The 11809-nt window shown below is 39.3% G+C and overlaps 1 protein-coding gene across 1 annotated transcript; it reads left to right on the top strand.

Annotated features, from left to right (window-relative positions):
- The first annotated feature begins 305 nt into the window (after positions 1 to 305).
- Positions 306 to 11435, top strand: LOC101285302 (guanylate-binding protein 1-like). Its single transcript, XM_004262999.4, has 11 exons — positions 306 to 454; positions 2575 to 2774; positions 3294 to 3421; positions 4316 to 4425; positions 4700 to 4896; positions 5505 to 5747; positions 6610 to 6890; positions 7767 to 7979; positions 8623 to 8725; positions 8970 to 9163; positions 10248 to 11435. The coding sequence occupies exons 2-11, from the start codon at positions 2585 to 2587 to the stop codon at positions 10362 to 10364; spliced, it is 1776 nt and encodes a 591-aa protein (XP_004263047.1). The 5' UTR covers positions 306 to 454; positions 2575 to 2584; the 3' UTR covers positions 10365 to 11435.
- Positions 11436 to 11809: the final 374 nt, after the last annotated feature.

Below are 11809 nucleotides of genomic sequence, written 5' to 3' on the forward strand. Positions count from 1 at the left end.
CCACTGTAAGTGTGTCCATTATTTAAAGAAATTAAAACTAAAAATATGCTTCCTCATTCTAGGTTTCCCAAACTGACCCCCAATCCCGGATACATTCCATTACATTTAAGTATCTAATAGACACTTTTTTAAACACCAAATTGTTTCTAAGATGTCTTTCAAAAAAATTAATGTGAAGGTTCTAGTTGAGAAGTAATGTCAAACCCGTGTTCCCTCCAAAGAGGATAGCTTCCAAAAATTCCTTTTATGCTTACTGAGTCATTGTTCTGTTTTCAGTGCTTTCAGTTTCATATTACTGTAAATCTTTTACAGAGATTGCTTCACTTCTTCGGTCTGGTCTTTACAGGAAATCACGCGAGTCCAATGACATTGGGTGGGTGAAATAAAAGTCTAACCATCTAGTGAGAGACAGAGAAGTTACAGAACCACTCCACCTAAACTGAGAAGAAAACAGGTAAGAACTCTACTTTTTCCTCAAAGCAGCTCTGTCTCCAGTGCTAAAGCAGCCTTGCTCTGGGAAAAGGAGCCCATGTTAAGATTAGTGCAGGGATGGGAAGGGATTTTTAAGGGTTAGTTAGTTTTCTAAAAAATGACCAGCATCAAAATAGGTTTCAGCTGAGCCTAATGTGGGGCACGAGGTCAGATGAAATCCTGGTGTTATCAGGTGGCAGCACATCCCTGGGTCATTACTGTGCTTGTGTAGAATTAGGCACCAGGGACATGGAGCTAAACTAAGATCTTGAAATGCATTAGGATTGTCTTTCTCTTTGCTGATGTTGTCTGTGTTGACTGGGGACACAATTAAATTACCATTGTCTTTTTTTTTTTTTTTTTGCCGTACGCGGGCCTCTCACTGTTGTGACCTCTCCCACTGCGGAGCACAGGCTCCGGACATGCAGGCTCAGCGGCCGTGGCTCACGGGCCCAGCCCCTCTGCGGCATGTGGGATCTTCCTGGACCGGGGCACGAACCCATGTGCCCTGCATCGGCAGGCCGACTCTCAACCACTGTGCCACCAGGGAAGCCCCAAAATTACCATTGTCTTTGATACAACTTGTTCAATACTGATGTACCTGCAGCTAAGAAACTGAAAGGGCAACAAATAGGTTATTTTCATGAGAAGGAAAGAATAGTAAATGAGATGCAGTGGAAACAGCTACATGACACTGTTAAAGACAAAAGAAAAATCCTGAAACCCAAAGTGAAAGGTGTAGATTCATGAAAATATCATACTCTTCAGTCCTACATTTGAACTTTGTTTCAAAGTGGACTTCTTCTTTTAGAAATAGCACAAGTTCACTAGATCCAATTTCTTGTGGTCAATTCACTCCTTACCCCTTAGGAGCAGAATTCAGCCCCACTACTTTACTAAAAAGCTTCCTCTTTAAAGACTCTACTGTGGTGCAGCACTGAAGGCAGCATCTTTGTTTACTTTGCCCTCTCTGTGCTCTCAAGAAGTTTGGATCTTGCCTTTTGCAAACTCTTCCTCTGAATTCCTTGACTTGGCATTAGCTTATTCATCACCTACCTTGTCTGACACCTCTCTCTTCTTTTCAGCTTCCCCTCCCCTTTTCCATCCCCATCCCCCCTCTTTACCCCTACTCCTCTTCCTGTTTCTACTTCTCTACAAAATGGAAAAAAAGAAGAAAACAGAAAACTTGGAAGTGCATGGTTGGAAATATAGATATTTTCTTTCAACAACTTTCTTCTTTAGTTCTCCTGATCTGTCTCCTGATCTTTTTATATTTATTTCATTATCTTTTGTTCCCTTACACATACACACACACACACACACACACACACACACACGTACAAATACGATTTTTAGCAACATGCAGTATTCGCAGATGTGCACTTCACCCCCACTTAGTTTGAGGCTAATTTATTCTGAAGCTAATAAATTTTAAGTTTCAGAGCCCCTTGCTTCCACAAGCCCATACCAAGGTTTTGGAAGGGTCCCTAGCCACGTGTTTCACAAGGTCACATAATTTTATAAAATTTGCTAAAGTAAGTTCCACTTCTAGAATAGCAGTGTGAGAAGTTCTGTGGACCCTTATCCCAGTAAAAATAAGGCTAACTAGTGAGAAAAAACACATTTCAAATCACCAGAAATTGTTCAGAGACATATATCAAGTGATGAACATTTATTCATGAAATTCTTTATTCATAGTAAGAATTAGTGAATAAATAAATATTGTATTTCTCACACATAGCCAGGGTGTACAATGAATCTCTCTGAATCTTATTCTATTTTACATTTAATGTCTAGTATAAATTTTTAAATGAAAGTCCAAAATAAAAGTTTTCCATGGTAAACTAAATATAAGATTTTGTTCATGAGGGTGGTTGAATATTGATAAATCACTGTCATACCAATATTTTTTTAGTGGACTACTTTGATAATACTTCCGTAACTTTCTAAAATGTCTTTCCCTCATCTATGTCACTGTTGACACAAAACTAGGTCACGTTGGGGGATTTTATGATTCCTCCTTCTGAATGCAAAATAACCTTGTGAAAACTCTTGATCTGCTTAGACCAGAAATTCTAATTCATCCCATCTCTTCCCCTGCAGACAAGGGAACATGGCCTCAGAGACCCACATGTCAGGCCCAGAGTGCCTCATCGAGAACACTAATGGGCGACTGTTGGTTAATCCGAAAGCTCTGAAGATCCTGTCTGCCATTCAGCAGCCCGTTGTGGTGGTGGCTATCGTGGGCCTCTACCGCACCGGCAAATCCTACCTGATGAACAAGCTGGCTGGGAAGAACAAGGGTGAGTGGCACCAGCAAAGCCCAGCCGAGTCCCTTCTGCCAACCACACTCCCAGCGTGCAGAACAGTGATGTGAGGAGAGGAAGTTAGAGACCTGGGAGGAATATTGAAAGCTAACTTTCAATACAGTGATGGGTTTCTTATTTACTCTGTGCTGGACGATGAGAGTCAACTCTTTCTCACCACTTTGCCTTAATTTTCTCTTTAAAGTATAAATATGCCTTTCTGGAAGGAGTAAGGTAGTAATAAAGAAAATTAATACAGATAATAATAAACAATAAAACATTTACTAAAATGTATGTGGATTAACATCAAGCTTATACTGATCTTTAAGGTAAAATAAATATTTCAGTTTGTACTGAATGTTCTAATTTCTCTCTTCTTCTGGTTGCAGTTAAGATCAATATTGATTATGTTTTCATTGGTCTCTTTAAACCTTGATGTTGTTAACTATTATCTCAATTTCAAGATCCATCTGCTATTAAAACTCCACCCTTTCTTAACCCCATGCCCCCTTGCAGGTTTTTCTCTGGGCTCCACGGTGCAATCTCACACGAAGGGCATCTGGATGTGGTGTGTGCCTCATCCCAAGAAGCCAGAACATACTCTAGTTCTGCTTGATACTGAGGGCCTGGGGGATGTGGAGAAGGTAAGGACTGAGGATTCAAATTTGGACTAAGCCCCTCATGTCTGAATATTCTCTACACTATTTAATTTTTCTTTAAATAAGAACTTGCACTTAACCACGTTTTTTCATTTCTGTTTACATGCCATGAGACCCAGTTTAGCAATGAGGGGTCAGGAAAATATTCATAAGGCAGAATCCTAGGAGAAGAGCATAGTGGTCAGTCGACACTATTCTAATTATTAAAAGGCTGTAAGCTAAGCCAGTTAACCCAGATGCATAAAGGGAATACAAATAAATTCAACATAATGAATCTTATCCTGCAAAGAACTTTAGTTAAGGATTTAGGTTCTGAAGTCCCATACCCTTGGCTTTAAATTTAAAGTCTGTCAGTAATTCAATGATCTTAGCACATTATTTGATCTCTTTTAACCTCAGCTTTCTTATCTGTAAAACAGATGTAATAGATCTACATTTGCCTCATAGTATTGTTTTGAATACTTAAAAGATAAGTAATGGAAAGTGTTAGGTGCACAACAATTGCTCAGTGAGATAGATACATGTATTATTACCCTTATATTAAGACAATTGTTCTGTAAAAATAAAGAGAAAAGTTTACATTTAAATTATATTTAAGGCCTTAGAATGCCCACAAGCAATGACTATTTGTTTGCAATTATCTACCAATGATTATAAGAGGGTCTAGTGAGAATCAAGGTAAACCAAAAACACTAATCAGAAAACTATTCAAAGTTCAAGTCCTACTAACTATCATTTTTGCTTGGATTTGGTTTCCTCGTATAGGGCGTTAGTCTAAAAAAAAACTCTAATTAAATGAGCATCCTTTTACTACTGCTGATCTGAAAAGTGCCATGAGAATGAAAAATAATCCTGGTCCAAATGTACTCTGATTTCCAGGGTGACAACCAGAATGACTCCTGGATATTTGCCCTAGCAATACTCCTGAGCAGCACTTTTGTGTACAATAGTATGGGAACCATCAACCAGCAGGCCATGGACCAACTTCAGTATCTTTTTTGGGTTCAAACCAGCATCAGAGTCAGAGGGGAGACCAGTATTAATAAAAACAGCTGCCTAACTGTGAGTCCTTGTGAATCAAGCACAAAAAGAGAAACATAAAAAATAATTCAAGGGCAGGGGGAAAATCCTACGTATCAATACCTACTGAAGAATTGATACTTGGGTTAACAACAAAGGCGAAACAAGGGTTTTGTATATGTAACTAATATAGGGTGGCGGGCGCTGTCCTTTTAGGCCAGTTTTCCTTAATTTGCTGCTCAGCTATGTGACGGAGCTCACAGAGAGAATCAGGGCAAAAGCTTCACCTGATGTGGATGGGGTTGAGGATTCAGCTGACTTTGTGAGCTTCTTTCCAGACTTCGTATGGACACTGAGGGATTTCTCCCTAGACTTGGAGGCAGATGGGCAATCCATCACAGCAGACGAGTACCTGGAGAATTCACTTAGGCTTAGGAAAGGTAAAGGGAACTTAGAATTGGTAAAGGGGATGACAAAACACTAAAAAACGATCGTTCTTTAGTTTTCTATCAAGAGTTTCCTTATATTTATAGTTTCTATTTCTTCTCAGGGGGCGATTACTAAGAATTAACACTTGTTTACTATCTGAATGAACAGATTTGATTTGATTTTCTCCCTGTTTTAAGAATAGGTTTCATTTCTTTCACCTTTCCCTGTGCTGTGATTAGACTTACATTATATCCCTGCTTAGGGCTTGTGGTGCTGTAATTAACCAAAGCATATGGAGTAGAATAGGTAATTTATTTGAAGAAAATAAATAAAAGCATGAACCATGCACTAGTCTAGGGGTTGGCAAAGGATGGCTCACAGGCAAATAATGTCCAATCCAGCCTGCCAGCTGATTTTGTAAATAAGGTTTTATTGGAATCATGCTATGCCCATTCATTTATAGACTGTCTATGGCTGATTTCATGCTTACAGTAGTAGAATTGAGTACTTGGAAAAGAGACCATCTGGCTTGCAAAGCCTAAAGTATTTACTGTTTGGCCCTTTACAGAAAAAGTTTGCAAGCCCCTATATTAGGCAAATTCTTTTTATCTTCTTCCAGGTACCAGTCAAAAAGATAAAAATTTCAATCTGCCTCGACTCTGTATCCGGAAGTTCTTCCCAAAGAAGAAATGCTTTATCTTCGATCGGCCCACTGATAGGAAGAAACTGGGCCAGCTTGAGGAACTGTGTGATGATAAGCTGGACCCCGAATTTGTGCAACAAGCTGCAGTCTTCTGTTCCTACATCTTTAGAAATTCCAAAACTAAAACCCTTTCAGGAGGCATCAAGGTCAATGGACCTCGTGAGTCCTCTTCCCAGTCTTTACTCTCACGGTTAACACGAAAAGATGGTGTAATAACATCCACCTAGCTTCCGCTTTGAAAAATGCACATCTACTGCTATTATTGTGTTAAATTCTAGATGTCACCAACACTTCTAACAGGTTTTATTAGTCACAATTCTTAGGTGAGGAAAGATAGAAAAGGCCAAAGGAAAATAGCTCTAAAAGCTTAAAACTGTCCTAGTAAACTGGACCTTCCCTGTGCAATATGGTTGTCACTAGATAAGTGCAGCTATCTAAATTTAAATGTAAACTAATTAAAATTAAAGAAATTTAACATTCTGATCACACAGCTGTGTCTCAAGGGCTCACACGACACATGTGTAGTGGCTACCACACTGGACAGCACATATAGAATACTTCCATCATCACAGAAAGTTCTTCTGGACAATGCTCTGCTAGAATAAACAAAATGCAGGACTCCTTTTGATTTGTTCCACAAATATTAATCGAATGTTTCCCATGGACCTACCAGGGCTGATGATACAGACATAAATGAGAGAGATATGGTTTCTGTCCTAACAATGCTTGGGGGTGAAGTAAATGTACTCAATAAAGACAGGCCTAGGCTATCTAGAACAGAGGTTCTCAACCTTTGATGTGCATATGTACCACCTGAGGATCTTGCCAAAGACGAGGGTCTAAGTCAGTTGAACTGGGGCAGAGGCTGAGAGTCTGCATTTTTAGCCAGTTTTCAGGTGATACTGAGGACATTGATGCTGTAAGGCAAATGGTTGGTAATAGACATCATAAGAATTGCACAGAATAGAAAGTTTCCTCACTCCTCCTACAATAAACATCATCATTTGTTCTCTATTTGTAGGTCTAGAAACCCTGGTGCAGACCTATGTCAGTGCCATCAGTAGTGGGGATCTGCCCTGCGTGGAGAATGCAGTCCTGGCCTTGTCTGAGATCGAGAACACAGCTGCAGTGAAAAAGGCCATTGCCCACTATGACCAGCAGATGGCTCAGAAGCTGCAGCTGCCCACGGAAACCCTCCAGGAGCTGCTGGACCTGCACAGGACTATTGAGAAGGAGGCCATTGAAGTCTTCATGAGGATGTCCTGGAAAGATATAGACCATTTATTTCAAAAGGATTTAGCGGTAATTTTTTCCTTAAGTTTATACAGATTAGGCTCTTGGAAAGTAAAGTACTACTAGAAAATGAAATGGGTGCTTATTTTGAGAAAAGCAATTTTTACTAGACTTTTAAATGGTGACAAACACTATTTGTTATTATCATAAGAGGAACCAATTTTATTATGATATACTTTTTTTCTTTTTTTTGCAGTACGCGGGCCTCTCACTGTTGCAGCCTCTCCCGTTGCGGAGCTCAGGCTCCGGACGCGCAGGCTCAGCAGCCATGGCTCACGGGCCCAGCTGCTCCGTGGAATGTGGGATCTTCCCGCACTGGGGCACGAACCCATGTCCCCTGCATCGGCAGGCGGACTCTCAACCACTGTGCCACCAGGGAAGCCCTATGATATACTTTATTATGGTGCATTGAAACTTTTTTCTTTCATGAATAAACTAATATTCTGCCCTATAATTTCATTACATACATATAAGTAACAATCAGATCTTCTAATCAAATTACATGCTCATTGTTATCAGGCTGATTGGATATTTTGGCCAAAAACAAAGAAAATTTTAGCCTTAGTTATCATGAGCAGGCTTATGTTGAGCCACATTTAGTGCATATGCAATCACTGGTCCAGTTTGAAAAGCAGGAGTTTATCTCCAAAGGTGTAGTATATAGCTAGTAATCTCTGCTCTGAAGGTCACCTCCATGGTGAAAGGGACCTTTGTAGAAAGTCAGGATCAGCAGGGAGGATATGGTGTTGCTGAGTGCCTGTAAGTTCTTCTAGGGGGTCACAGACCTTTTATATTTTTATTTTTTTGAGAAGACTTTCCAGAAATTCTGAGGTCAAGTTAACATCTTTTCACTATTCTTTTTACTTCCTATTTTTTACATTAAAGGCCCAGCTAGACGAAAAGCGAGATGACTTTTGTAACAAGAATCTTAAAGCATCATCAGATCGTTGCTCAGCTTTACTTAAGGATATTTTCAATCCTCTAGAAGAAGGTCTGAAAGAGGGGATTTATTCTAAACGAGGAGGCTATCGCCTCTTCATTGAAAAGATACAAGAGCTGAAGAAAAAGTATCTTCAGGAGCCCAGGAAGGGAATACAGGTAACCAAAATTGATTCTGGGAAGTTGCTGACGTGTTCCTTGAAACAACATGACCAAGCGAATTGCACACAGATGCGCAATTACAGGACTGACAGCATTCATGCTCTCATTTAATAAACACATACAGGGAGCCTGTTATACCAGATATATCCTACGTGCTCATCCAAAAGAGTGCACTCAATTAACAACTGAGTTACAAATTGGATTATCAGAGGTATCCAAAATTTCAAATAATGTCATCATTTATCTCTCTGCATGTTCCTTCCCTCAACCTCACACTTCCCTCCCTCCCATTCTCCCTCCATACCTTTTTCTGATCTGCTTTCTCAATGATGGCTTCATTCTCCAACAAGTTCACCCCATATGAGACCACAGTGCCAACAGCTCCAAAATTAGAGCCCTCAGTCTAAAAGAACAGAGAATCACTATTTATATCTATATCAATCTCTTATAAAGATTCTGCTCAGGAAGCTGTCATGCTTGGCCAGCCTGGAGCATGTGCTCACCCCAGTGACAGGGAATCTTGACCACCAGCATGCCAAGACCAAGAGGAGCAATTCCTAGAGGGCAAGATGGTGGGCAAACAGGAATAAGTGCTTACAGCTATTTCCTATTACTAACCCCATTCTTTTCTGGGTCCTAGGCTGAAGAAATTCTTCAGGAATATTTGAAGTCCAAGGAGCCTGTGATTGCTGCAATTCTACAGACAGACCAGACTCTCTCAGAGAAGGAAAAGTTGATTGAAGGTGAGCAGCGAGTCAAGAGACTAGACAGCCTTGAAAGTGCTTAAAAATTCTAATTAATTTGGCTGGGTGAGCCTAGGATCCTTAAACTATCGCAAGATGAGAAAAGATGCCTCTTACTCGCTAAAGTCATTTTTGAGTAGGGCATACACAGTCAGTAGCAACAGTGACAGGTTAAGTGTACATGGAAGAAAGAAGCAACATGGTCACCCACATTCATTTTTCTTTTTCCTTTTCCTCCTAACAGTGGAACGTGTGAAAGCTGAATCTGCACAGACTGCTGCAAAAATGCTGGAGGAAATGCAAATAAAGAATCAGCAGATGATGGAACAGAAAGAAAAGAGTTATCAGGAACATGTGAAACAACTGACTGAGAAGATGGAGAGGGATAGGGCCCAGTTGCTGCAAGAGCAAGAGAGAACTCTATCTCTCAAACTTCAGGTATTTAATTGTATCACCTTGAGGTTCCTGTTATTCTGTTTTCTCTCCACACTCCCTGTTCACAAACTTGGCATGGCAGTGAGAACATGAAGCCCAGAAGAAGGACATTGCTTGCCCACTTGTACTTTTCAATCCCTATCTACCAGCCTGAACTGGCCCCTACAATGTCTGGTTGTTAAAAGATTTTATTTGCAGTTATGTCACACCCAGTCCATTACCACTATATCTGCCAATCATGGTAGCTATTATCTCCTAGATATTATAAAAAAGTCTTATCCATATCTCTTGCTTAGTACTATACGAAGCAAGAGCTGCTATGTCCATATTACTTAGGAGACGAAACAGAGGTTCAGACAAGACTAAATAATTTTTATAGGGCCACAATGCTTGGGAAGATATCTGAACAGTCTTCACCAATTAGAGGAATCCACGAATTTTTCTTCTGTCACAGATTTTAGCTCTAAGAGAACCTTCATAAGCAGAAGGACTCAACTCTCACACCATTGTGTCAGTCTATCACTCCTACCTGTTTTCTTTGTCCTGCTCCTAGTATGTTTTGAGCTGGGAATTAAGTGCAGAAAGCCAGTATGGTCTGTCTGGGGCCCTGATTCCCTTACCTGCACTTTGCCCCCCTGCCACCAAATTGTGGAAGCTTAGATCAAATTCCCTGATCTAAGATTCAGACACTGTATCAGATTTTGCAAATTCTTCACTTATTTCTGTGTTGTGTGTGTGTACATAAAAAAATCACAATGCATAGATAAGATCTGAAGCCAAACATTTCATTAAGATTGCCGACAAAGATTATATACAATTAATGGGACAAAAAAAATTAATACTGGTAATTAGGTTCATCAACATATTGGGATATATAAGCCCAAAATCCTTCTTGACTCAAGGAGACTCAGAAAAAGTAATCACAGAGCTAGAAGGACCAAGAGAAAGTATAATGAAATTAATGGTAGAGAAAATTTCAAGAAGAAATTAAATATTTTTTTAAAAATCTATGAATGTGGAAACTAGATAGAAGTTAGAGATTTACTTAATGTGACACGTTATTCAGTCTCCATTTGTACTTTTTTAGGAACAGCGCCGACTACTACAGGAAGGATTCCAAGAAGAGAACAGACGACTTCATAAAGAAATACAGAATCTCCAGAAGGAGATGCAAAAACCAAGGACGCAATGTTGCCTAAGCTAAAGAACTAAAAATTAGAGCTTTCCTGGTCACTCTTATCAGAGGCATTACTCAAGCAGTTTAAAATTAAGAAAAATGTCACCACACTTGATAATATTTAGATTTCACAGTTTTATTATACTAAATATTTGCAAAGGCATGCAGTACTATAATTGAAATCATGTCCATCTTCCTCACAATACTGTAAACTGTGTAACAAGATGCATTTTACCTCTGTGCCAACCCAGGAGGTATCATAACCTTGTACCACCCAGGAGCTTCTTCTTCCAGATGACTACAAGTTAGACAAGTGGATACTGAGCAAAGTCTTAGGTTAAAGTCTTGGGACATAGTTGGTCATGAGTTTGGCCAAGTGCACCACAAGTTCCAATATCAGGGACAACCATTCTAGCTTCTTAGTGAAGACAGTATACAGTGTCCCATTGTTTCAAGACTGCACAGTCTGTCAGCAATGATGTGATTCCTGGACACTGGGAATGGGCAACACTTACTGGTGAATTCCAAGCTAAAGCAAATCACCTTATATAGCGATCTAGAAGCTCTACAGAATGTCTGTAGGAAGATGGAAGAAGCCATTAGCATGAGTATGAGTTGGATCATAAATAAATGGGCTAAAGAAGGAAACTTTCCCTTCTTGCTCAGTTCACCCAGATTATAACTGTAATGGGACTCTTTAGAACTTTAGGTAAGTGACCCTGGACTAAACATAGTAACATTATGACAAGTATACATTGTGTGTTTGTAGCAATTTATAATTTGCAAAGATGAACTTGAAACGATGACTGATAATATGTTAGAAAACTGAGCTAAATTAATTATTAGATCATTTATAACCCTAGAGTTTAGGCTATCTTTTCCCAATTCTTAAGTAGCATACTTGAAAGCCTGCTTATTTTCCCCCAAGAGAATATGCGTTGTTTTTTACTTTTTTTGACCAGTAAAATAATGCTCTTGATATTACTTAGTATAGACTTTATCACAATTGTCAAAAGCCCTAGGTATGTGGTTGAAGTTTCTTAAAGCAATTAAGAATTATTTTCAATCTGGAAATAAATTATGCTTCACTGAACTTTACATTTCTGATTTTTTTAAGTTTTTCACCAAAAAAATAAGGTTCTAATTTATATAGCAAAGGTTGGCTAACTTTTCTGTAAAAGATGGGATAGTAACTATTCATGGCTTTGTGAGCCATATGGTCTCTGACTCAACTACTCAACTCTGCCATAAAGCAGCCATTAATGATACACAAATGGGTGGGCATGGCTGTGTTCCCAGAATACATTGTTTTCAAAAACAGGTGGCACTCAGAAGCCATAGTTTGCAGACCCTTGCTTTATATAACAGAAACAACTCTCAGAATGGAAGAAAATATTTGCAAATGCAGCAACTGACAAAAGATTAATCTCCAAAATATACAAGCAGCTCATGCAGCTCAATATCAAAAGAAC

The sequence above is a fragment of the Orcinus orca genome, chromosome 1 (assembly GCF_937001465.1).
Source record: "Orcinus orca chromosome 1, mOrcOrc1.1, whole genome shotgun sequence".
Classification (NCBI taxonomy): Eukaryota; Metazoa; Chordata; class Mammalia; order Artiodactyla; family Delphinidae; genus Orcinus; species Orcinus orca.

Coding starts and splice junctions, on each gene's coding strand:
- LOC101285302 (XM_004262999.4), top strand. CDS start 2,585: ATGGCCTCAGAGACCCACATGTCAGGCCCAGAGTGCCTCATCGAGAAC. Junction 4,426..4,699: donor CAGGCCATGGACCAACTTCA/GTATCTTTTTTG, acceptor TTTGCTGCTCAG/CTATGTGACGGAGCTCACAG. Junction 7,980..8,622: donor AGCCCAGGAAGGGAATACAG/GTAACCAAAATT, acceptor TCTGGGTCCTAG/GCTGAAGAAATTCTTCAGGA.